Source organism: Mustelus asterias, chromosome 18 (genome assembly GCF_964213995.1).
Source record: "Mustelus asterias chromosome 18, sMusAst1.hap1.1, whole genome shotgun sequence".
In the NCBI taxonomy this organism is placed as follows: domain Eukaryota; kingdom Metazoa; phylum Chordata; class Chondrichthyes; order Carcharhiniformes; family Triakidae; genus Mustelus; species Mustelus asterias.
The window spans coordinates 24,117,806-24,143,314 of NC_135818.1; the positions used below are offsets into that span (position 1 = coordinate 24,117,806).

General features: G+C 41.2%; 1 protein-coding gene across 4 annotated transcripts in view; it reads left to right on the plus strand.

Annotated features, from left to right (window-relative positions):
- The window catches only part of LOC144507013 (transmembrane protein 87A-like), a 77,761-nt gene extending 52,568 nt beyond the window's left edge, over window positions 1-25,193 (plus strand). The window contains exons 12-20 of one of the 4 annotated variants that reach the window (XM_078233552.1): window positions 288-352; window positions 3,802-3,914; window positions 5,064-5,122; window positions 6,993-7,096; window positions 8,912-8,985; window positions 9,536-9,597; window positions 12,688-12,740; window positions 21,246-21,276; window positions 24,407-25,193. In XM_078233552.1, the coding sequence (XP_078089678.1) occupies window positions 288-352; window positions 3,802-3,914; window positions 5,064-5,122; window positions 6,993-7,096; window positions 8,912-8,985; window positions 9,536-9,597; window positions 12,688-12,740; window positions 21,246-21,276; window positions 24,407-24,448 (603 nt within the window). In that variant the 3' untranslated portion in view covers window positions 24,449-25,193. Of the gene's footprint in view, window positions 1-287; window positions 357-3,801; window positions 3,915-5,063; window positions 5,123-6,992; window positions 7,097-8,911; window positions 8,986-9,535; window positions 9,598-12,687; window positions 12,741-21,245; window positions 21,277-24,406 lie in introns of all 4 variants that reach the window. The other 3 variants (XM_078233551.1, XM_078233548.1, XM_078233550.1) reach the window with 3 other exon arrangements.
- Window positions 25,194-25,509: the final 316 nt, after the last annotated feature.

The following is a 25,509-nucleotide window of genomic DNA, read 5'->3' on the forward strand; positions in this document are numbered from 1 at the left end:
GTCCCTGTTTACTAACTGTAGGGGCCCTGGTTAAAATCGCTTTCAACCTACTTCTTAATGGGTGTGGGTGCAGCGCCCTGGGGAGTGAAACCACAAATTAATTTTCCTGTCTTGAATTTATTTGTAGATTCAATGCAATGCAATGTCTTGTCTCAGATCAGTGAAAACTTTGCCTACGGTTTATGTTATGCTACTGCCATTTCCTAGTTGATGTCACAGGAAATCATTCTTTCCTTTTATCCCCTCTTTCCCTTGCTTTTATCTGACTGTGTCCTTTCCTTTTTTAGGAGAATTTCGACTTGACCCTCCTAGCCTTTATCCCTCTGGCTGTTCTCGACACTGCCCTTTGCTGGTGGATATCCTTTCTGGGTATGGGATTTTCCAGGGAAAAGGATTTCTGATCTGTTTTCTATTTTCAGTCAAGGAAAGGTTATTCTGCTTAACACGCCTACTCTTTCTCGATGTATAATTCGTGACTTAGGGACAATATAGCAACTGGAATAGGGAGATAATTAAAGGCCAGAAAGTAAATGGTGAATGTTGTGGAAGGTTTCTTGGAATATAAAGATATGGTGAATGGTTTTCCACACATGCATGTGTTCAGGCTGCTCTTACTAGCTTTACAAGTAAATTATTTGAACATAAGAACTGAGACACTATTGACTGCTGTCATTAAACTGGTGGATGTAGACTGCAGAGGCAGATAGATATGTAGAAAGATGTGAAATAATACACAAAGAATAGGGAATGAAATTATACTTTGATTTAGCAAGATTTTAAAGTAGAGGGATACTAGTGTGGCTAAACGTTGGATTGAAGTGTCACAATAAGGTAAATAATAATGACTTGATCCCAATGGCCAACAAGATAACAACAGGGCACAAAAATCAGTTGCAGGGTTGGCTGGAAAGTACATCTCCACTTACAGGCTGGGATGTGGAATTTTCTGCTAAAAATAGTGAAGAGCTTTTATATATATTAATTTGAGAAGAAATCAGACAGCTGTTTAGAAAACAACAAATACTAAGAAGTGGGAGTGAGGAGGAATGTAGGATTAGATTAGATGACTGATGTGACCCTATTTGAATTTCCTTTGCTTGGCATATGAAATTATCATAACCCTTAGAATAAGTATGTCTCATTACTGTCAGCTTTCTTCAACCTTATGTAGGAAGGGGGAAGTGAGCACTATCTGTAAATCAAGTTGGTACTCTCAAACCCAAGTACCAATTCCTCCTCCTGAAAACACCTGCTCAGTGTGCGATCAGAGATGCGACTCTAGACGAGCTCACCAACCACACAAGGACCCACAGAACCCTTGACCAGTAACAAGGAGTTTTTTAGGTGAACAATCATACTCATTAGCAAGTGATCACCAAAAAAGATTTAAGTAACAGTTCTTGTTAAATTTGAAGCTTAATTTTTTTTCTCATGAAGAGCTTGCTGCTCTTTGACTTGGCTCTAAAGTGCATTACCTTTGGCAGTGGTATCTATAATTGCCTGTGCATTGCACCATGGAGTTGAAGGTAACTGGTTTGCCACAGATGTTTTTACATGGGGCTGTCAATTGTGCTACTGGAAAGGAGCACTGGCAACAGAGTAGGAGAAAATGCTAGTGGGACAATCTGCCTTACATTTTTATACCTGTCTACCTGTCTTTCAATCTTAAAATTTGAGTTAGACCATTTAAGAGAGAAATCAGAAAGTGTGTTTTCCTGTAATTGAAATTTTGTACTTGCTCCCCCAAAAAACTGGGAATACTAGATCAATTGAACTTCTCAAAACTGAGATTGATAGAGCTGTCAAGATATGAAGTAAAACTGGTAAATAGAGTTGAGGTATAGACCTTCCTCCTGTAGTATCAACATTCATCAGTCGGAGAGTGAGAAAGTTCCAGCTGGCATACCATCAAACGCTAAGTTTTTCTGGAGCTATGTTTATTATTTGATTTTCAAATCTCCAAAATACTTTTACATAGGACAAGATTGGTATTGTTGTGTGCCTCCAATTTTCTTCTTCTGAAGCTGGGGTATGACTTTTGTCCCTTGCACAAGGCTGTTAGTCTGTTTTAGAAATGATACCATGCTAGGGTTGGAGAGGCTCTGGAAAGGGTGCATATTTTGTATTTGGAAGTAAGAAGAATTTGGGAACATCGGTAAGATCCGAGAGGGCATGTTGCAGCTTTACACAGCCTGTTGTCTGCTCCAACAACCCTAGTTCACCAATTGAAGGCAATTTTTGCATCAAGTAACAGAATTTGAACTGGCAATGGTATGATCAGGGAGTGGGGGTTGGTGAATTCTCTAGATGAAGAAGTCGTCGTGTATGGGGTTTTACTACTCTGCAGTTTTAGTTTTGAAATGATGCAGCTCTAACACCTGTTACTGAGGTCTGCATTAAATGGTGTAAACTGTTATGGTGTTCTGTAATATGTGAAATAGCAGTTTTGTTACATTTTTCATGGTTAGAAAAGATAGAATTTGGAGACAATTAATTCGCCTGATCTGTTAGGAACATAAATTAGGAGCAGAAGTAGACTATTCAGTTCCTTGAGCCTGTTCCATTATTTGGTAAGATCATGGTTGATCTGATTACGGCCTAAACTCCATATTCCTGTCCACCCCCTACATCCTATGACTCCCTTGTCAATCAAAGGCAGCACAGTGCTACTGCTACCCTGGAGTACCAGCTTTGCTGTTTGTACTGAAGCCTAGGAGTGGAACTTGAACCCAGAACCTTGTGACTCAGGTGAGAAAGCTACAAACTGAGCCATTCTAAATTAGGGTTTGGAGTCTTCTGAATCCATGAGTAAGAAATGTACTTTCTGTATCCTGTCAAATAGAACTGCAATATACAATCACTCACATTTTTAAACTCGAGCTTACTCCAAGGTTCAGAGGTTTGTTAAGTAGTGGATAGCTCAAAATGATTATGTGGCAGCCATGTAAATAAGGAATTTAGAACAAGCACCTTATAACAGCCAGGGATAGACTACAACCTTCAGTTGGTCTTGGTTCTTTCATTTGCATTGGTACTAGTTATTTAGTACTCTGTGATTAGGGTCAACTGGTGAGTCCATCTGGATTTCCTGCTTACATGATTAGCAGGTGTGTACATTTTTAAAATTCAGTGCTTGAAGAGCCTTCAGCCATGTGGAAGTCCAAATGGTAAATTTTGCTCATCCTTTAATATTAAATATTAAGGAATGACTTACCCTAGATAATTGTTGGGTACAACAATTGGTTGAACCATATTACAAATGAGTAGTACATGTGTTTTTTATCTTGTTATTTTCCTTTGAGGTCATCCATGTTGTAAGGTTTGAGAATTTTACATTCTTGGTGTGCTAAATTGACACAACCCGGTGTGTATAAAATAACAGATTGTGACTTGGCTGTGATAGCACCTCGTGAAGCGTACAACATACTTATTGTCACACAGGTTGATTTTCATACATGAGAAATAGCACTAGGATGGGAAATGGAATATTGTAAATGTTCTGGGGATTTGTACCTCTCCAGGAGATGAGGGCAGTCCATATGGTAACATGCAGTGTAGCATGTGACACCATTCTAGAATTAGAAGTTTAGATGTTATGGGCTAATTTGGTGTATTCTTTTTCTTGAACTTGATTCTGCCAAAGAAAATGGAACCTAGAGCAAATTTGAGTAACTAGTACACAATTACTGTTGATCCCAGCTGTTAACTTGCATACTTTTGTTCAAGCCAAATGTTGTTCTTTTCAATGAACGGGACATCTGGATTTTTAATTTTGTATTGCAACGTTTTCCTTAACCAAAGTCACATCTTCATCAGCTTGACCCAGACCATGAAGATGCTAAAGCTGAGAAGAAATGTTGTGAAACTCTCTTCATACAGACATTTCACAAACACACTCATCTTTGCTGTCATAGGTAAGTTAAAAGCATGTTATGCAGGATTGTCGGTTAGGTAGTCTGATTGTGTACTGATGAAGCATTGGATACCTAATAACAAGGTTTTCTAAAATTCACTCATGCTTTCATATTACTGGACTTTAATGAAGACTGACCAGTTTAGAAATTTGCACAACAATGGAATATGGTCAACTTCTATCCGGTAGATGAATTGGCAAGAGCGATACTGGGCTGTTGGAGGTTCACCTCTCAATTAACTCAAGTAGCTGTACCAAATTATATGGCTCTTGACTCTCTTGACTGAAGGAGGATAGAAACTCGAGACAGGAGTAGGCCATTTGAGCCTGCTCTGCCATTCATTATGATCATAGCTGATTGTCAAATTCAATATCCTGACTTCCCCCCCATATCCCTTGATCCTTTGAGCCCCAAGAGCTGTATCTAATTTTTTCTTGAAATCAGACATTTTGGCCTCAGCTACTACCTATGGTAGTGAATTTCACTCATTCACCACTCTCTGGGTGAAGAAATTTCTCCTCACCTTAGTCCTAAAAGGCTTATCTCTTATCCTCAAACTATGACCCCTAGTTCTGGAGTCCCCTACCATCGGGAACACTCTGAATCTACGCTGTCTAATACTGTTAGAAGTTTATAAGTTTCTGTGAGACCCCCCTCTCACTCTTACTAACTCCAGCGAGTATAATCCTAACCAACTGAGTCTCTCCTCATATGACAGACCTGCCATCCCAGGAATCAGCCTGGTAAACCTTTGCTGTATTCCCTCTACAGCAAAGACATCCTTCCTCAGATAAGGGCACCAAAACTGCACACAATACTCCAGGTGTGATCTCACCAGCACCCTATACAACTGTAGTAAAACATCTATTATATCAAATCCTCTTGCTATGAAGGTCAACATACATTTGTCCTCTTTGCTGCCTGCTGTACCTGTGTACTTACTTTCAGCAACTGATGCACGAGGACACCAAGGTCTCACTGAGTATTCACCTCTCTCAATTTACACCCATTCAAGTAAAAATCTGTCTTCCTATTATTGCTCCCACCTCACATAAGGATGAATTCTTACAGGGTGACCATAGTATACTGCAAAGATGGAAGAAAATATTTTATATTGGCCTAAACATTTTATTTCTTCCTCCTATATAGCATCAATATTTTTCATCATTTGGACAGCAAAGAAGTTCCGGCTGGCGGACTGTCAGTCAGTAAGTAAGCTCCTCTGGAGCCAAGTTTATTGTTTGATTTTTAAGTCTCTCAGTATGAACTGCAGACTTTACAATATGCTTATCCTTGCACCCTTTTTTGATTCCGGGTGTAACGTTTACAGTTCTCCAGTCGTCTGCCACCAGCATTGTATCGAAGGAGGATTGGAAGATTATGGTCATTGCCTCTGCAATTTCCACCCTCACTTCCCTCAGTATCCTTGGGTGCATTTGACCTAGTCCTGGTGACTTATCAATCTTAATACAGCCTTTCTGATATCTCCTCTTTTTCAATTTTTAGCCTATCCAATGTCTCAGCTATATTTTCTTTCACTACGACGATGGCAGCATCTTCTTCCTTGGTAAAGATAGATGCAAAGTACTCGTTCAGTCCCTCTGTCTCCATGTGTAGATCTCCTTTTTGAGGCTGGCAGGCGCTGGTTAGATCAGGGAGCCAAAAAGAAAAAGTCTTCACCCTTGATCCAGGGTAGGAAAGGTTGGGGGGGGGGGGTGCGCCTCAATCTGAAGGCCCTTTCATATTTGGGGTACCCTCCCCTCAGGGAGCTGAGAAATCCAGCCCTACCCTAGCACTGGGATCACCCCCACTCCCAGCACATCCCCTATCTTTCCACCCAAGGACCTCCTGGTGCATACTTGAAGTGCAGTATTGGGATTTTATTTCAGGCATGCCATGCAGAACCTCTTCTGGCCACTGCAGTGCTGCTGCATCTGGAGGGACTGGGGAGCTGTTGGCCAATCTGGTTCGCTGGCAGCTCTCCAAGATGGGACTTCTATCCAAGTGTTGCGGGACTTCCCCCCCCCCCCCCCTGCTGCCGATCAACACTTAATTGAGCGTTTGTCATCCTGAAAATTCATGTCAAGATTATGACAATGTCAGAAGCAAGATTCAGGGAGACCTTTCCTGCCAAGCCTCATTGTTTTGGTAGAGTTGATAGAGAAAAACTATTACATTTGACAAATGGGTCAATAATCAGATGTCATATCTAAAATCATTGGTGAAAGATCTAGAAGGGAGATGATAACATGATTTTCACTGAATTTAGGATTTGGAATGCCCTACCCAAAAAGTGAGCATTCATTTATGAGATTAAAGAATGACTAAATAAAAGAAGTTGAAATTTAGTTTTGTTTTGCATTAAACAGAGGCTATCTGCGTTTACAGAAGTCAAAATGTGGACACAGTAGTTCCCCTGTGAAAAAGCACTTTCCACTGTGGTTCAAGCTCTTTTTGACTAACAAGGTCCCATGGTCTATTTCTGGTCTGGGCCGAGTCAGCTGCTATCAACCATTTGTGTCACTACTGGTTTTGTTGTTCCTGAGTCGGGAAGTGGGGGTATATCTGTCAGCGTTCTCACTTCTGATGGCTACCTGATTGCCTACAAAAGTATGAAATGGGAAAGGCAAACCATATAGACCATGCAGTCTAAATAATCAACAACCAAATCATGCAATTTGCAGAGGTTTTTAAAAAACTGATACCAATTTTGGACAAATTGTGAGGATTTTCACTTTGATCCCTAAAGAGACAGGAAGATTGAGGAGACTGGAATAACTCAGCAATAAACCCAGCTACCTCAAATCTTACCTATTAGAAATTGAACTCTACCTGAGCAGTATAATCAATCACTGGGCTTTGTACTGAGCTTGTGCCTCTGGTACTGCACTCAAGCAGCGGGTTACAGGGGGGGGGGAGGGGGGGCTATTATACCTGTGAAAATATGCCCGAGTAGAATGTTGGAAGGGACTTAAGTACTGTACTTCAATGAGCTTCTTCAGAAGACAAGAAGGAACACTGAATGAAAACACATGTATTAGATAGCACTTTGATTCCTTCCTTCCATGTTTTATGCAGGACTGGAGAGAGCGGTGGATAGATGATGCATTCTGGCGATTGCTGTTCTCCGTCATTCTACTGGTCATAATGATCTTGTGGAGACCATCAGCAAACAATCAAAGGTTTTCGTGGATTTTTTGGCACAAATTTCCAAATCTTTTTTCCCTCTTGCCCTAGCTAAAGATAAACAGGTTTGATGAGGGAACGCTAACAATATATATCACAGAGTGGGTAGCTAATTTCTCATGTTTTATAATAAATTGCCATTGCCATGAACATTAACTCTAATCTGCTCTTCCTTGTCTTAAGCTTCAAACATGCATGGTACACATATTGTTTTTTTCCCTGCATATTCCTTTTGTTGAAGTCAGTTCTTTAAGTTGATCTTTGTCCTGCTGTCAAAACTGTAGGATCCCTTGCATTAAAAAAATTTTCTTCCCCTACAATCAACATTCCTATATGTCTAAACGTGTAGCTGAATCAGTAACTTCCTCATTCATCTTGCCTCTCCAGCTCTTTTCAACAATGGTATCCTGTAATTTGGTGTCTTAGCCTTTCCTTGAGGTTTCTTGAAATCCTTCTGTTTGGTTCCCCTTTCTCCCATCATTCTTCAGTGGCTATATTTCTCCACAAATCTACAAATTTGTTATTTGACTGAAACTTCATATTCATGGAATAGTGTCAGTTCTACTTTAGCATACCAATCAAAAATAGATAAATAGGTTTGTCTCTTTGTAGTGATCAGTCTCCAAGGATAAATGAAAACAACCAAAATAATAAATGCAGATTCCAAAACTGATCCAAATTTTTTTTTTGGAAATTTTTGCAGTACCTATGTTGAAAACTCAAACTGACATTTGTAACTACTATTGATGATTACAAAGGGATGATTAAATTTATCTCAAACATAAACAAAATAGTAAAGATGCTGGAAATCTGAAAGAACAGAAAAGGCTGAATCACTGATCAAGTCTGGCAACATTTGTGGAGAAGAAACGTGATATTCCAGGTTTATGGCTTCTTCGGAACATTGCGTCTTTAAAAAGTATAATGTTTTTTGTTGGATGTCTGTGTAACTTCGAGCCTAGCTCTTGAGTTCGTAGACTTAGCAGAGCTATCAACTCATCAAGTTACAGGACTCCCTAGGAAAACGAACTTTATCTCCCAGCATAAACTGTTACCTAGATCTCATATGCAAGGCTGGTCCAGACACAGAGCAAGCCAGGACTTGCTTATCCCTCACCCATCCAGTAGTGGAGCAGCACTGGAAGGATGGACAGTTAGGAAAACATTTTTGGTAGTAATAAACTGAATGTCTTTTGAGTTTGAAACATCAAAACAAGGTAAAATATGAACTTTTCAACTTCTTGTGCTCTGCAGCTGAAAAATGATTCACTTACTATTTCAGGTATTTGTTTAATTAGTATGGCATGTTACAATTGTGAAAAATGCAATTTTGCAATTTAAAATTAAAAATGAAAATAATGCCATTTTATTTATTCTTCGAAAGAATAACCATGATTCAATGGGGCGGGGGATGGTGGTTTCTGAATAAATTTGTTTCAAAGTTTATTTCAGCAGTTTATTGTTGCAGAGATAATTGATAAAGGAGGATGCAAACTTGTTCACTTTAATTTTATTCATTGTTTGGTGCCTGCTATAAAAACTATACTGTTTGCATTTGGAAAGTATAACTTTTTCCTTGCTAAATGTCAACATTTATTGATCTAATAGTAGTATGAGAGGAACAAATCTATTTTGTTACCTGCAGCGGATAAGAAAAATATTGATTTTAATACCTAAACATTGTCTCTAAGGAGATCTCTTGCCCTTTCAGTAGAGATGTGCACCCTCCCAATACCTTCCTTTGCAACAACGTAATCTCCAATTCAGTGAGCCATGCCATTGAATTTGTGCCAAAACTATTTGTTTTGCAGGTTTGCTTTTTCTCCTCTTACAGATGAGGATTATGATGATGAACTGAAGGAACCAATGCTCAATGAAGCTTTTGGTGAGCAAAGCTGATCATTTAGTAACTGCATTCTAGAGTAAAACACGTAATTAGATAAATAAATTAAGAATAAGAATTAAATTGAGTAAATTAGACCTTTGAATTGTGGCAGGGAGTGGGGAAATAAGAATGTTGGCCACATCTGTTATAGTTTGCTGGATTAACTCAAAAGTTAAAGTTTATTTATTAGTCACAAGTAAGGCTTACACTAGCACTGCGATGAAGTTACTGTGAAATTCCCCTAGTTGCCACACTCCGGCGCCTGTTCGAGTCAATGTACCTAACCAGCACGTCTTTTCAGACTGTGGGAGGAAACAGGAGCACCCGGAGGAAACCCACACAGACAGTGACCCAAGCCGGGAATCGAACCTGGGTCCCTGGCGCTGTGAAGCAGCAGTGCTAACCACCGTGCTGCCCCAAACCCCAAATTGGGGTTGCAAGATCCCAGATATTAAGTGAAGACCTTTTCAGTGAGAAATAAAATAAGAGGAAGAGATTATATTCAGTTAGAATAATTTATGTAAATTGTATCTCAATATATTTTCTGCAGAGGGAATGAAGATGAGAGGTACAAAAGCAGAGTCCAATGGCACTGCAAAGCTTAATAAAGTGGTGAGTAAGATAGACAATACTGGTTTAAAAGTGCATCTCGAGGCTGTATGGACTTAGAACAAAGTAGTTGAGATATGTTTCAGGTTAATGCATATTAAGGTCAATCTGCAAAACCGTCTGGACACCTAAATCCATCAGTTGTACATATGGTGGGTTTTATCAGTGTATTTCTTATCCAGAGCATGAGACTTCTTTAAGAGAAAAGACCAGTATAGCCTAATTTGATTCATTGAAACTGAAGTGGATGGCAACTAAAATCTTTGAACACTATGTAGAGCAGGGCCTTGAAGAAACCTGTTCGAGCAAGGATTCTTTCTAATTGTCTTCTGGTGAATCCTGCTATAAAGCTGGAGTGCATGAACATCATGTGAGACCAAGGGAAGAGATTTCACTGTGATATCCTTGTGGTTGATATCATGCCAACATCATCAAAACTACTGCCTACCCCATAGTTGCAGCTTCCTGATGAATATAATGTAAGCAAATCTAATCCAATGCAATGATGCATCTCCCAAGCACTCATAATATTCAAATATAATCAGAAAGGTTATTAGTCAGACCATGGTTCGGAAGAGCTGATCACCACACAAATGAATTGTCCAATGTCAAGCTATTAAATAAGAACAGCAATATCTAAACAATATGGGATGTTAAAATCAATTAAAAGAGCCCCTGCCAATACATGGTTGATTGAGAGCAGCAAACCCAAGACAGACTAAGATTGAAGCTGAGACTTTCCAGGTCTCTTTGATAGAGAAATGGAGACCTCAGAATGATCAGATCAGCCTGTGAATAGATAGTTACATAAACTTGTCCACAATAATCTGTCCTCTTCCTCATGAACAGTGCATTTTAGGACTGTTCCATTTAACTCGTATTCTACTTTTGGTTATCCTCCTTCCATGCAAATGACTTTAGACGCCTATTTGCCACCTATTGGACCAGTTCCATAAAAGTTCCTTCTCATTCTCAATTGGTTGCATTGTTTCCACTTAATTTACTCTGCTTCCTATTTCCTGTTTTTGTGGTGCTAGCAAATATGAATGTTTGTCTTAAAAGAAAGTCAGTCAAATCATCAATATGTTTTAAACAACAACAGTTCCAAAATCTCCGAGGTACTCCACTTGTAACCCTGTTATAACTTGAAACGTTTTCATTATAGCTACTCCACTTTCTTGGTTTTGTACTTTTTCAGCTTTCCCTCCAACTCAGTGACTCCTTGACTTTACTGTATTGATATTCAATCTTGACAGTAGCTTGCATTTATTATGACACCTTTAACATTGTGAAACTCTCCAAGATGCTTCGCAGGAGCATTGTGAAACAAAATTTGACACATAGAGATACTACGTCAAGCAAGGTGGCACCTTAAAGGAGGAGGGAGGGGTAGAGTGCTTTAGGAAGGAATTTCCAAAGTTTAGGGCCTAAAATCAGGGAAATCAGAGGCCAGAATTGGAGGAGCACAGAGATCACTAAGGGTTATATGACTGAAAGAATTTGCAGAAAATCATGAGAATCAAGATCGTGGAGCGATTTAAAAGCCAGGGTGAAAATTTAGAAGTTGCCGGATGGACCTTTTGTAAGTCAGCAAGCATGGTAATAATGATCAAAAGGGACTTTCTATTTCATTTAAATTATTATCTACATTTGCCATATACTTATGCAGTTGTAGTCCCTTTGAATCTAAATGTGTTGTTTCTCATTGTTTAGCTTCATTAAGATTGTTTTTTGGGATATAAGTTGATCTTATGAGTCTGACATTTCCAGGTATGTCATTTAACCCTTCAATGACCAATTTCCAATCTTCTGGTATCTCAAATTGAGAATTTTGGATGTACTGAAGTTTAAGGAAGGTGAGAGGCTGACCAGAAGAAATTGGAAACAGTGGTGTTTAGAGGTAACAAAAGCATGAATGAGAGTTTCAGAAGCAAAGATGCTGAGGCAAGAGCAGAAGTGGATAGTGTTGCAAAGGTATAAGTAACTGTTCATGGGATGGAAAGGATAATAGTTGGAAGCTGAACTCTTGGTCAATAGGATGGAAGAGTTGTGAATAGTCAGGTTCAGCTTCAGACAGTAGCCAGAGAGAGGAATGGGAAAATCTATTACAATGAAATAATATTAAGACCATAAAAAGACTCATTGTTGCATCTTGTCCAATTCTGCTACTTTTTCTATTGAAGATGATTGATATCTAGTTTCATTTCTGCAATTGCCCAGTACTTAAATTTCTGGGTTTTTTTCCTGTTTTCTAATGTAGACAATGTGAAATAACTTTTTTTTAGTTCCCAAATTCCTGCTTCCCATATCATTTATTTCACTTTTTACTGGAAATGTACGTACATGTGAGTTAAAACCCCTTTGCCTGAGGGGTCATTTGAGTTTCTCCAGATTGGTCTTCTGTCACTCCAGTACGTCTCATTAACAACTTCAGTACGTGCTATTAAGAGTCTTGAGAATAGTTCAAAGACTAATCTCCACACTGGTGAAGGAAGAAGAAGGAACTTTGTCTTCAAATTTAAAATAAGTCACAGATTGGTGAGGTATTTATTCAGAATTGTCAGGTTTTGGGAAATTGTCAAAGATCTTTTGTTTTGTATCATCACACTTTTTTACCATTGTATAATAGTGGGCAAGTGTTGGGAAGATTAGCAGGCTAATTTTCAACTGTTGAATTGGGTCATGAACACTCCTTACGTGGTCAACAAGTCCTGGAGTGAGACTTGAACCCGGAGCTTCTGGCTCAGAGGCATATTACCAAAGGTAAAAGTTGAAAATTAGGGAATTACCACAGAAAAATGAGTAAATAAAAAATTGAAGAAGCTTAGAAGTGATTAAAAGAGAGAGTTAAAGCTGTTAACAGATTAATTAGTTAATTCTTCCGATCTGCATCCACTGTTTGTTTTAATCATTGCTCATTCCTCTCCTCTTTCCTTCACCTGCTTTCCCCATATGTCCTGTGTTCTCTTTCATGTCTGATCAAGACCATGTACATAAGCACATTTGTTGGAGGGATAACCTTGTAATAGCTTTGCTTTTCATTGCTAATTAGTTGGGCTCACAACTCATCAAAACTCTTGCCATTCTTCACAGGATGAAGATCTGAAGTGGGTTGAAGAGAATGTTCCATCTTCCATGGCAGATGTGTAAGTGACTTTCACTGATACTGGCTACAAACTTTATCATTGCACTACAGGCAGTCCTCAACTTGCAACACAAATGATTCTTGGAAACCACGTCTCAAGTAGGAACCGATTTTCCCATAGGAACAATGTTAAAAATGGGCAATCGATTCCATCAGCGGGGCAAGGCATCATTTTACCAGATATGGCGACCTCGTTTCCCACAGGATTTAGACATGATGCATTCAAATCTCTACCAGAAGCCTCCCAATATGTGGTCAGATTGGTTTTGGCTTCAGCTTGGCTAGCACCCCCAGGGTTCAGCACGTCAAAATTATTTGCCAAAAACCGTTCTGCTTTCTGGGCTATAGCTCTGCCAGACAATATTCTGCCGGCAAGCCACAGTGAACATTCTCCTTAGAAGGGCAAGTCCTCTAACGAGCTGATAAACATGCATCAATCTGACCTTCCAAAATAGAGTACATACTGATGAGTAAAGGGAGAGCCCAGTATTTCAGCAGGAGGTTTCACAACTTTCCTGGGCACGATCGGGGTCAGCAATCCAATACAGTACTACTGTATGCTGGATTATTTGACTCTGTTTCCAGCAAGGCTGCGGTTAAGAATATAAGCAGTATATATGTGTGTGTAAATAGAATTTTAAAAGTGTCTTAAGTGCCGTTCTGTGTAACTCGAACGTCGTAATGTCGAGGACTGCCTATATAAGCTTTCAGATGCATTCATCAGTGTTGTTTCTACATACCCAGTTGTTTTCATTGGCATTTACATATTTCACACTGTGGATTGTTGGGAACAGACAGGAGTACCACTAATGTTTAGGTGAGAATTCAGGAAGTAAAACATGATTTATTCAGAATCATAGAAAACAATCATAGAATTCAGCTATTGCAATGGTACAAGTGCACTGGAATGTCAGTGGGTGGCATAATTTCCAAATTTAGATTCATAGTTTAATTAGGAAATTAGGAAGTTGAGCTGGAACAATACCAAGCTTGGATGTTGTACTCTGTGGCCTAGGGCTCGGCTCCTCCTTCTGCAACTGGGTCCTAGATTTCCTAACCCACAGACCTCCATCAGTAAGGATAGACACAGCACCTTCTCCACGATAATCCCCAAAACCAATGCCCCATAAGGCTGTGCCCTCAACCCCTTACTATACTCTTTACACACTTATGACTGTGTGGCCAAATTCCCTTCCAACTTAATTTTCATGTTTGCTGATGACATCACTGTAGTCTCAAACAGTGATAAAACGGAGTACAGGAAAGAGATAGAGAATCTGCTGAACTGGTGCGACGACAATAATCTCTCCTTCAATGTCAATAAAACAAAGGAAATAGTCATCGAATTCAGGAAGCATAGTGGAAGACATGCTCCGTCTACATCAACAGGGATGAAGTGGAAATGATCAAGAGCTTCAGGTTTCTAGGTATCCAGATCACCAACAACCTGTCCCTCCACGCTGACGCCTCTACTTTCTCACGAGGCTAAGGAAATTTGGCATATCTGCGACGACTCTCACCAACTTTTACAGATGCACCATATAAAGCATCCTTTCTCGTTGTATCACACCTTGGTATGGCACAAGAAACTACAACGGGTTGTGAACAAAGCCCAATCCATCAGGCAAACCAGCCTGCTATCATTGACTCTGCCTCAGAAAAGCATGATGTGGAGATGCCGGCGTTGGTGTTTACTGGGGTAAACACAGTAAGAAGCCTCAACACCAGGTTAAGGTCCAACAGGTTTATTTGGTAGCACAAGCCACTAGCTTTCGGAGTGCTGTCCCTTCATCAGGTGAGTGGGAGTTCTGTTCACAAACCGGGCATATAAAGGCACAAACTCAATTTACAAAATAATGGTTGGAATGCAAGTCTTTACAGGTAATCAAATCTTAAAGGTACAGACAATGTGAGTGGAGAGAGGGTTAAGCACAGGTTAGAGATGTGTATTGTCTCCAGCCAGGACAGTTCGTGAGAATTTGCAAGCCCAGGCAAGTCGTGAGGGTTACAGATAGTGTGACATGAACCCAAGATCCCGGTTGAGGCCGTCCTCGTGTGCGGAACTTGGCTATCAGTCTCTACTCAGCGACTCTGCATTGTTATGTGTCGTGAAGGCCGCCTTGGAGAATGCTTACCCGAAGATCAGAGGCCGAATGCCTGTGACCGCTGAAGTGTTCCCCAACAGGAAGAGAACACTCTTGCCTGGTGATTGTCAAGCGGTGTTCATTCATCTGTTGTCGTAGCGTCTGCATGGTCTCCCTAATGTACCATGCCTCGGGACATCCTTGCCTGCAGCCTATCAGGTAGACAACGTTGGCCGAGTTGCAAGTGTATGTGCCGTGTACCTGGTGGATGGTGTTCTCACGTGAGATGATGGCATCCGTGTCGATAATCCGGCATGTCTTGCAGAGGTTGCTGTGGCAGGGTTGTGTGGTGTCGTGGTCACTGTTCTCCTGAAGGCTGGGTAGTTTGCTGCGGACAATGGTCTGTTTGAGGTTGTGCGGTTGTTTGAAGGCAAGAAGTGGGGGTGTGAGGATGGCCTTGACGAGATGTTCGTCTTCATCAATGACATGTTGAAGGCTCCGGAGAAGATGTCGTAGCTTCTCCGCTCCGGGAAAGTATTGAACGACGAAGGGTGCCATGTCCCGTGTTTGTCTTCTGAGGAAGTTGGTGCGGTTTTTCGCTGTGGCGCGTCGGAACTGTCGATCGATGAGTCGAGCGCCATATCCTGTTCTTGTGAGGGCATCTTTCAGCGTCTGGAGGTGTCTGTTGCGATCCTCCTCATCTGAGCAGATCCTGTGTATATGGAGGGCTTATCTGTAGGGAATGGCTTCTTTAACGTGTTTAGGGTGGAAGCTGGAGAAGTGGAACATCGTGAGGTTATCCGTGGGCTTGCGATACAGTGAAGTGCTGAGGTGACCGTCCTTGATGGAGATGCGTTTGTCCAAGAGTGCAACCGATTCCGGAGAGTAGTCCATGGTGAGTCTGATGGTGGGATGGAACTTGTTGATGTCATCATATAGTTGTTTCAGTGATTGTTCACCATGAGTCCAAAGGAAGAAAATGTCATCGATGTATCTAGTGTATAGCATTGGTTGAAGGTCTTGTTCGAACCTGTGCATGAAGATGTTGGCATATTGAGGTGCGAATTTGGTCCCCATGGCTGTTCCGTGTATCTGGATGAAGAACTGGTTGTTGAAGGTGAAGACATTGTGGTCCAGGATGAAGCGGATGAGTTGTAAAATTGCATCTGGAGATTGGCAGTTGTCGGCGTTGAGTACTGAGGCAGTTGCAGCAATGTCATCGTCGTGGGGGATGCTGGTGTAGAGTGCCGAGACATCCATTGTGATGATGAGTGCTCCTGGTTCAACTGCTCCATGTGTGCTGAGTTTCTGTAGGAAGTCGCGACAAAAGCTGGGGGTTCTTTGTACAATGGGTTTCAGGATGCCCTCGAATTAGCCGGAGACGGCCATAGAACATTACAGCGCAGTACGGGCCCTTCGGCCCTCGATGTTGCACCGACCAGTGAAACCAATCTAAAGCTCATCTAACCTACACTATTCCAATATCATCCATATGTTTATCCAATGGTCCTTTAAATGCCCTTAATGTTGACGAGTCCACTACTGTTGCAGGCAGGGCATTCCACGCCCTTACTACTCTGAGTGAAGAAACTACCTCTGACATCTGTCCTATATCTATCACCCCTCAATTTAAAGCAATGTCTCCTCATGCTAGCCATCACCATCCGAGGAAAAAGGCTCTCACTATCCACCCTATCTAATCCTCTGATCATCTTGTATGCCTCTATTAAGTCACCTCTTAACCTTCTCTCTAACGAAAACAGCCTCAAGTCACTCAGCCTTTCCTCATAAGACCTTCCCACCATACCAGGCAACATCCTGGTAAATCTCCTCTGCACCCTTTCCAATGCTTCCACATCCTTCCTATAATGCGGCGACCAGAACTGTACGCAATACTCCAAGTGCGGCCGCACCAGAGTTTTGTACAGCTGCAACATGACATCATGGCTCCGAAACACAATGCCTCTACCAATAAAAGCTAACACACTGTACGCCTTCTTAACAACCCTATCAACCTGGGTGCCAACTTTCAGCGATCTATGCACATGGACACCGAGATCTCTCTGTTCATCCACACTACCAAGTATCTTACCATTAGCCCAGTACTCTGTATTCTTGTTAATCCTTCCAAAGTGAATCACCTCACACTTTTCCGCATTAAACTCAATTTGCCACCTCTCTGCCCAGCTCTGCAGCTTATCTATGTCCCTCTGTAACCTGCAACATCCTTCCGCACTGTCCACAAATCCACCGACTTTAATGTCATCTGCAAATTTACTAACCCAGCCTTCTACGCCCTCATCCAGGTCATTTATAAAAATGACAAACAGCAGTGGCCCCAAAACAGATCCTTGCGGTACATCACTAGTAACTGAACTCCAGGATCAACCACCACCCTCTGTCTTCTTACAGCTAGCCAATCTGATCCAAACCGCAAAATCACCCTCAATCCCATGTCTCCGTATTTTCTGCAATAGCCGACCATGGGGAACCTTATCAAACGCTTTACTGAAATCCAGATACACCACATCAACTGCTTTACCCTCATCCACCTCTTTGGTCACCTTCTCAAAGAACTCAATAAGGTTTGTGAGGCACGACCTACCTTTCACAAAACCGTGTTGACTATCCCTAATCAAATTGTTCCTTTCTAGATGATTATAAATCCTATCTCTTATAATCCTTTCCCAAACTTTGCCCACAACAGAAATAAAGCTCACTGGACTATAATTACCAGGGTTGTCTCTACTCCCCTTCTTGAACAAGGGGACAACATTTGCTATCCTCCAGTCTTCTGGCACTATTCCTATAGACAATGACGACAAAGATCAAAGCCAAAGGCTCTGCAATCTCCTCCCTAGCTTCCCAGAGAATCCTACGATAAATCCCATCCGGCCCAGGGGACTTATCTATTTTCACACTTTCCAGAATTGCTAACACCTCCTCCTTATGAACCTCAATCCCGTCTTGTCTAATAGCCTGTATCTCAATATTCTCTTCGACAACATTGTCTTTTTCCTATGTGAATACTGACGAAAAATATTCATTTAGCACCTCTCCTATCTCTTTGGACTCCACGCACAACTTCCCACTACTGTCCTTGACTGGCCCTAATCTTGCCCTAGTCATTCTTTTATTCCTGACATATCTATAGAAAGCTTTAGGGTTTTTCTTGATCCTACCTGCCAAAGACTTCTCATGTCCCCTCCTGGCTCTTCTTAGCTCTCTCTTCAGGTCCTTCCTGGCTAACTTGTAACTCTCAAGCGCCCTAACTGAGCCTTCATGTCTCATCTTTACATAAGTCTCCTCCTTCCTCTTCACAAGAGATTCAATTCTTTAGTAAACCACGGTTCCCTCGCTCGACCACTTCCTCCCTGCCTGACAGGTACATACTTATCAAGGACACGCAGCAGCTGTTCCTTGAACAACCTCCACATTTCAATTGTGCCCATCCCCTGCAGATTTCTTCCCCATCCTATGCATCCTAAATCTCGCCTAATCGCATCATCATTTCCTTTTCCCCAGCTATAACACTTGCCCTGCGGTATATACCTATCTCTTTCCATCGCTAGAGTAAACGTAACCGAATTGTGGTCACTATCACCAAAGTGTTCACCTACCTCCAAATCTAACACCTGGCCTGGTTCATTACCCAGTACCAAATCCAATGTGGCCTCGCCTTTTGTTGGCCTATCTACATACTGTGTCAGGAAACCCTCCTGCACACATTGGACAAAAACTGACCCATCTAAAGCACTTGAACTATAGCGTTTCCAGTCAATATTTGTAAAGTTAAAGTCCCCCATAACAACTACCCTGTTACTTTCGCTCCTATCCAGAATCATCTTTGCAATCCTTTCCTCCACATCTCTGGAACTTTTCGGAGACCTATAGAAAACTCCCAACAGGGTGACCTCTCCTTTCCTGTTTCTAACCTCAACCCATACTACCTCAGTAGACGAGTCCTCATCAAACGTCCTTTCTGCCACCGTAATACTGTCCTTGACTAACAATGCTACACCTCCCCGTCTTTTACCACCTTCCCTGATTTTACTGAAAAATCTAAACCCCAGAACCTGCAACAACCATTCCTGTCCCTGCTCTATCCATGTCTCCGAAATGGCCACAACATCAAAGTCCCAGGTACCAACCCATGCTGCAAGTTCACCCACCTTATTCTGGATGCTTCTGGCGTTGAAGTAGACACACTTCAAACCCCCTTCCTGCCTGCCGGTACACTCCTGCGACCTTGAAACTTTATTCATGACCTCACCACTCACATCCTCCTGTATACTGGAACAACAATTCAGGTTCCCATTCCCCTGCCGAATTAGTTTAAACCCTCCCGAAGAGCATTCGCAAATTTCCCCCCCCAGAATATTGGTACCCCTCTGGTCCAGGTGAAGACCATCCCGTTTGTAGAGGTCCCACCTACCCCAGAATGAGCCCCAATTATCCAGGTATCTGAATCCTTCCCTCCTGCACCATTCTTGTAGCCACGTGTTCAACTGTTCTCTCTCCCTATTCCTCTCCTCGCTTGCATGTAGCACGGGTAACAAACCAGAGATAACTCTATTTGTTCTAGCTCTAAGCTTCCACCCTAACTCCCTGAATTTCTGCCTTACATCTCCATCTCTTTTCCTACCTATGTCATTGGTGCCTATGTGGACCACGACTTGGGGCTGGTCCCCTCCCCCTTTAAGGATCTCAAAAACGTGATCCGAGACATCACGGACCCTGGCACCTGGGAGGCAACACACCAACCGCGAGTCCCTCTCGTTCCCACAGAATCTCCTATCTGTCCCCCTAACTATGGAGTCCCCAATTACTAATGCTCTACTCCTCCCCCCCTTTCCCTTCTGAGCAGCAGGGACAGACTCTGTGCCAGAGACCTGTACCCTATGGCTTTCCCCTGGTAAGTCATCCTCCCCAACAGTATACTTGTTATACAGAGGAACGGCCACAGGGGATCACTGCACTGACTGCTTCTTATCTCTTCTAACAGTCACCCAAGTATCCTCATTCCTAGGAGTATGAACTCTATAGATCAAGACTGCCAAAGGAGGTCAAAGACTGAAATCATGAAAAGTGATGATAGCTGTTCAGTAAACTTGGAGATGTGTGAAGAAATTTTCTCTTTAAAGAAGTACTAAAACAAGAAAAATATTTTCATTGCTTCATGGAAAGAACATCCAAGTTGTCCGCACAATCTGAAAGAAGTTAAACATAAGAATAGAATGATCATCAGAAGAATAGACAGGGTTGGATGATAGATATGCCATGAAGTTCGTTGATGGTGAAAAAACCCATGAGTTGATGAGCAAAATGTCAGAATGAAATATTCATTACACCACAGTGTAAAATTATTTTTATATCTCTTGTTCAGAATGAGTAAAAATTAAGAAAGACACTAATTATTTTCTAACTTCTAAAGAATTTAATCTGAGATGCATAACAGTTGTACCATAAATAAATAGCATCTTTTCATACAACCTTTCCTTTCTTGCAAGTGTGACAAAGAAATGATCAAACCTTTTGTCTCGGAGAAAAAATGATGGTTTTATTCCTTGCTCTGTTGTCATCTGCGGTTCTCCTCAAAAACTTTGTATATTGAGCTGTTTAATATGTTCCCTTTATAAAGTTGCTATTCAAATATCAAATAACGCCTGAACAGTTTGCCCTGCTTCATTCTCTTTGAAATTGTCTGCATTGTTTCTTCTTGTTAACTACTTCAGATATAATATTATGGAGGCTCCTTTTTATTTTATTAGCACATAACAGCTGTGTTCTTTTCTTACAATTAGAACATTTCATTCAAAGTTAATATGTTTAGTCTTTAAAACAAGCATCCAAAATCAAATATTTTTCAACAGAATGAGTTGAAAGAAACTTGAATTCAGAAGTATAATTGGTGGATGATCCTAGTGGCTTACTTGGCCTAGACCCCTGGTAAAACATGCTAACTGGGGCATTGTGGCAGATTTATTTTTAAAATACATTAAACATTAGCATTTCTTGGTTTTAGATTCTGCAATAACAGTGCCCATCAATGCTGTCTATGCTATATTGGACTATCAGCAGCTACACAGTGAAGCAACGAGGGATGTGTTGTCACATCCTCATCCACCATTGCCTGTGGATACAAATGGTGGAGGAGATCCATGTCGTTCAAAGCGCTTCTAACTGGACATCTGGTTTCCTGTTTCAAACTGCTCACTGGCAGACTAAGATTCACGGTGTGAAAACAAAGATGTGAAAAACCAGGCTATTTTTGACAATTTCACCACTGCTGTTGCAATGCAGAAATGGCGTCTGGCCATCTATTGGCAATGGTCTAGTTAGCACTGACACTAGCTATACTAGCATAATGATACTATACTTTTCTACTTTTCTTAAACTAACCTTAATTTATTTTCTTTCAGTGCACTTCCAGCCCTTCTAGACTCAGATGAGGTAATAAGCAGATTCATTCAATTTGTTTGTGAGGGTAGTTATTCTTGTACCTGAGGGTGTTTGCTGGTGTTGGGAGGAAGGATGTGGATATGGTGTACGCTGATGTATGTGAGGTTGTTGTGTTTATGTACACGATCTTCAGCATAGACTTAATTCTCCTTCAAGATGTTTGCAAAAGCCTCAGAAATTTGAATACTGGGAAAGGATTTGATCTTAATGTTTGGTGATTTTAAGTGCGCTTGTGTTCTATATTTCCGTGGCCAGCAGCAGCATGTTTCATTACTAACTGAGGGATTTGTAGCCTTGAGTTCTTTAGTTGGCAGTACACTCATCTCTAAGCCAGGAGGTTCTGAGTTCAAGCTTTACTCCATCATTTAATCTGACTGACAGTGTAGTGTTAGAGGTGACCAATAAATGAAACTTTAAACCACTCAGGTTGATGCCTAAAGAACAAAGTGTCACGCTTTTTTCCAGGCCAATATTCTCTCAATCAAAATGACCAAAAACAGATTGGCTAACTTTAATTGCTGGTTGAAATACCATGCTTTGAACTTCCTTTGCTTGCAAAATTATAGTACTTGCACTAAAAATAAAGTGCTTTGCAATGCCTGAGAAATGTTGAGGCTTGATATAAATGCAAGCTTGTTCTAATAGTTAATTACTATAAATCTGATTAGGCAGGAATATTCACTTGAGATACAATCAAAAGTATGAGTGCAGAGGGGGAAGAGCTACTGAGCCCATGTTAGAAGGGCTAATATCAGTGGGAATGCAGTCATGTAGCACTCTAGCCTGTAGTAACTCCCTCGCATTTTGAATGCTAGCCTGAAGCTTGTCAATTTCCCTCTATGAACATTGAAATGTTTTGAGTTTGGGAACATTATAGTATCTAGAGTCCAGATTTACATGATTGTGTCTGGCCCCACTTTTGGAATCTGACTTGAAAATGTACTGAAAGTCAGTCAGCATCTGAAACAGCAAGGTTAAGTCACATTTCAATTGAAATTATATCCTGAAGTACATCTACACTTTAAATTCGTTCAGGTACCGATTGGTCAGTTGTACATTTCCATTTTTCCAATGTTTGCTGTTCTTCTGGAATCAAACTCTGAGCAGGATGATGTTAAACTCTCAGTACGACTAAATGTTCAACTACACAGAATTTAATTTGAACGATTACTGTTGACCCATCCAGACCTGGAAAGTCCCAAATTCTATTTCTGGTTTATGTTGAGTCATGTGATCTCAGCTCAAGGTTGATATTGGTCTTGGGGTGTCCTGCACCCTCCAGACCCAAGACAAAAGAAAAACAATCAGGGTTTTATCACATTTGACCACTATTCAATAATCCCTGCTGGAATTTACATATTACCTGTGGACATCATGGAGAGAATGACAACAGCTCACAAAGATCAAAAGCTTGTCAAGCTGCCAGAGGGCAAATGAGATCCATATATATCCAACAGGACTTGACACTTTAGGAAATTAAATGGGGACAAAAATAGCTCACTGACTATTAAAAAAAATAACAAACTAAAGAGTTTCAAATACATTATGGGACCCTTGCTGTTTGTCATTTTCATAAATGACTTGGATGAGGAAGTGGAGGGATGGGTTGGTAAGTTTGCTGACGACACCAAGGTAGGTGGTGTTGTGGATAGTTTGGAGGGATGTCAGAAGTTGCAGCGAGACATAGATAGAATGCAAGACTGGGCGGAGAAGTGGCAGATGGACTTCAACCCGGATAAGTGTGCAGTGATCCATTTTGGCAGATCCAATGGGATGAAGCAGCAGTATAATATGAAGGGTACCATTCTTAGCAGTGTAGAGGATCAGAAGGACCTTGGGGTCCGGGTCCATAGGACTCTTAAATCGGCCTCGCAGGTGGAGGATGCGGTCAAGAAGGCGTACGGCGTACTGGCCTTCATTAATCGAGGGATTGAGTTTAGGAGTCGGGAGATAATGCTGCAGCTTTATAGGACCCTGGTTAGACCCCACTTGGAGTACTGCGCGCAGTTCTGGTCACCTCATTACAGGAAAGATGTTGAAGCCATTGAAAGGGTGCAGAGGAGATTTACAAGGATGTTGCCTGGATTGGGGGGCATGCCTTATGAGGATAGGTTGAAGGAGCTTGGTCTCTTCTCCCTGGAGAGACGAAGGATGAGAGGTGACCTGATAGAGGTTTACAAGATGTTGAGAGGTCTGGATAGGGTAGACTCTCAGAGGCTATTTCCAAGGGCTGAAATGGTTGCTACGAGAGGACACAGGTTTAAGGTGCTGGGGGGTAGGTACAGAGGAGATGTCAGGGGTAAGTTTTTCACTCAGAGGGTGGTGGGTGAGTGGAATCGGCTGACGTCGGTGGTGGTGGAGGCAAACTCGTTGGGGTCTTTTAAGAGACTTCTGGATGAGTACATGGGATTTAATGGGATTGAGGGCTATAGATAGGCCTAGAGGTAGGGATATGATCAGCGCAACTTGTGGGCCGAAGGGCCTGTTTGTGCTGTGGCGTTCTATATTATTTCCTGAAGGTGAAAATCAAGTTGGAAAAAGCCATTAGAATTTTGAATCTTTATAGAACCATTGAAAAGTTACAGTACAGAAAGAGACCATTCAACCCACATAGAATGCAACAATGAAGAACTGATTGTGCTTATGCAGAATATTGGCTAGATCACACACAAAGGGCTTCAGTGGCTTTGGGTGCCTAATTAGAGAAAGGGCATTATAGCTATAGGGGGGAATTTTCCCGTCCCACCCGCCATGGAAATCGTAGCAGGCGGGGTCAGACCATGCAAAGGTCGTTAACTTCAGGCGGGATTTTCTGGTTTTGGGGCGAGTGCAGCCGGAAAATCCCGCCCATAGTGTGTAAAAATGTAATTTCACCAGGATAATGCTGGAGATGAGAAACAGTAGTTATGAGAAAAAACTTGTTGCTTACTCCATGGCTATGTTTCAGCTATTTGGTCAACTTGCCAACCTAATCAGCACCCTTTTCTTACATGCATAAATTGTGATCATTTCAAAGTTGGCATTCTTGCATTTGTCCTGATGAGTGCAAGATGAAAAACTTTGGCAACATGTCTCTTCAGCAATATTCAAGTTCTGTACTAATAATTTCCTTATTTTGCAGGAAATTATGACAACAAAATTTGAGATTTCAAAAATGGAGTGAAAATGAAATGATTGGAAAGCATCGCTCTTGTTTTTGAAGTAACAACTGTCCAGGACAAAGTGACTTCAGTCTGCACAATGCACCAAAACTGTATAGTCTCACATGGCTTCACTGGGTTTGGGTGGGCAGGAGTGTTTTATACTTTGCTCAAGTACAATTATGTTTTTTTAAACAGATAAGTTATTTTGCTAGTGCTTGCCATAGATGTCTTGTTTGGGTTAAATTATGCTCTTTGTTCCTGTAAAATAAATGGCTGGTCTGCTGCTATTCCTAAGCAGTGTTACACAAAACAGGCCGCAAGTTAACACGATCCTGCTGGTGTTCTTTCCTCCTTTCCAACCCCACCTTGGCAAATGAAGTGAAAAGCAAGGTTGCCTTTGTATTCCAGCGCCAGGTTTTTCACTGCCTAAAACAAGGGTGCAATATACTGGAGACATAGTTCTGCCACTGGCTAACTGCAATCCCAGAGAATTGTTTCCTCTATCTCCAATATACTTAGTTCAGTTAGTTCCTCCCAAGTTTTATTTGTGTATAATTCCAGAAAAAGGGGTTGTTTTGCAGATTCGAGCCTGTACAGCTGGACTTGAGTTACTGACTGCCAGCAGTGCTGGCACCTGGAGTGGCCATTTGGCTAGAAAATGGAGCCTTGTAAACCTGGTGTTAGAGTTTAATAAAAACTATCAGGGCAGCCTTATTGTGATTATCTTGTTTTCAAATCAAATAAAATTATATGGATGAAATTATACATCTGTTGTGTCATGTTATAATTTTCGATTAATTAGTTAAAGTGAAAATCCTCATACTTTCACTTATTAGTCATTTCTGCTAAATTGAGAACAATAATCTATTGGAATTATTTTCTTTTAATTGTCATAGTTTTTTCGATGTATGTCTTTTCAACTTTTCATATAGTCAGAAGAGACGTATGGTAAAGTGGAAGACATCAACAAAATAATCAGAATAGGAGAGCAAGGATCGAAGTAGTAAGTTTACTTGTCAGGATGTTTTCCTTTGTGTAAAGGCCATGAACTTAGGAACATTTTGTTTCTATTCAGCTGATT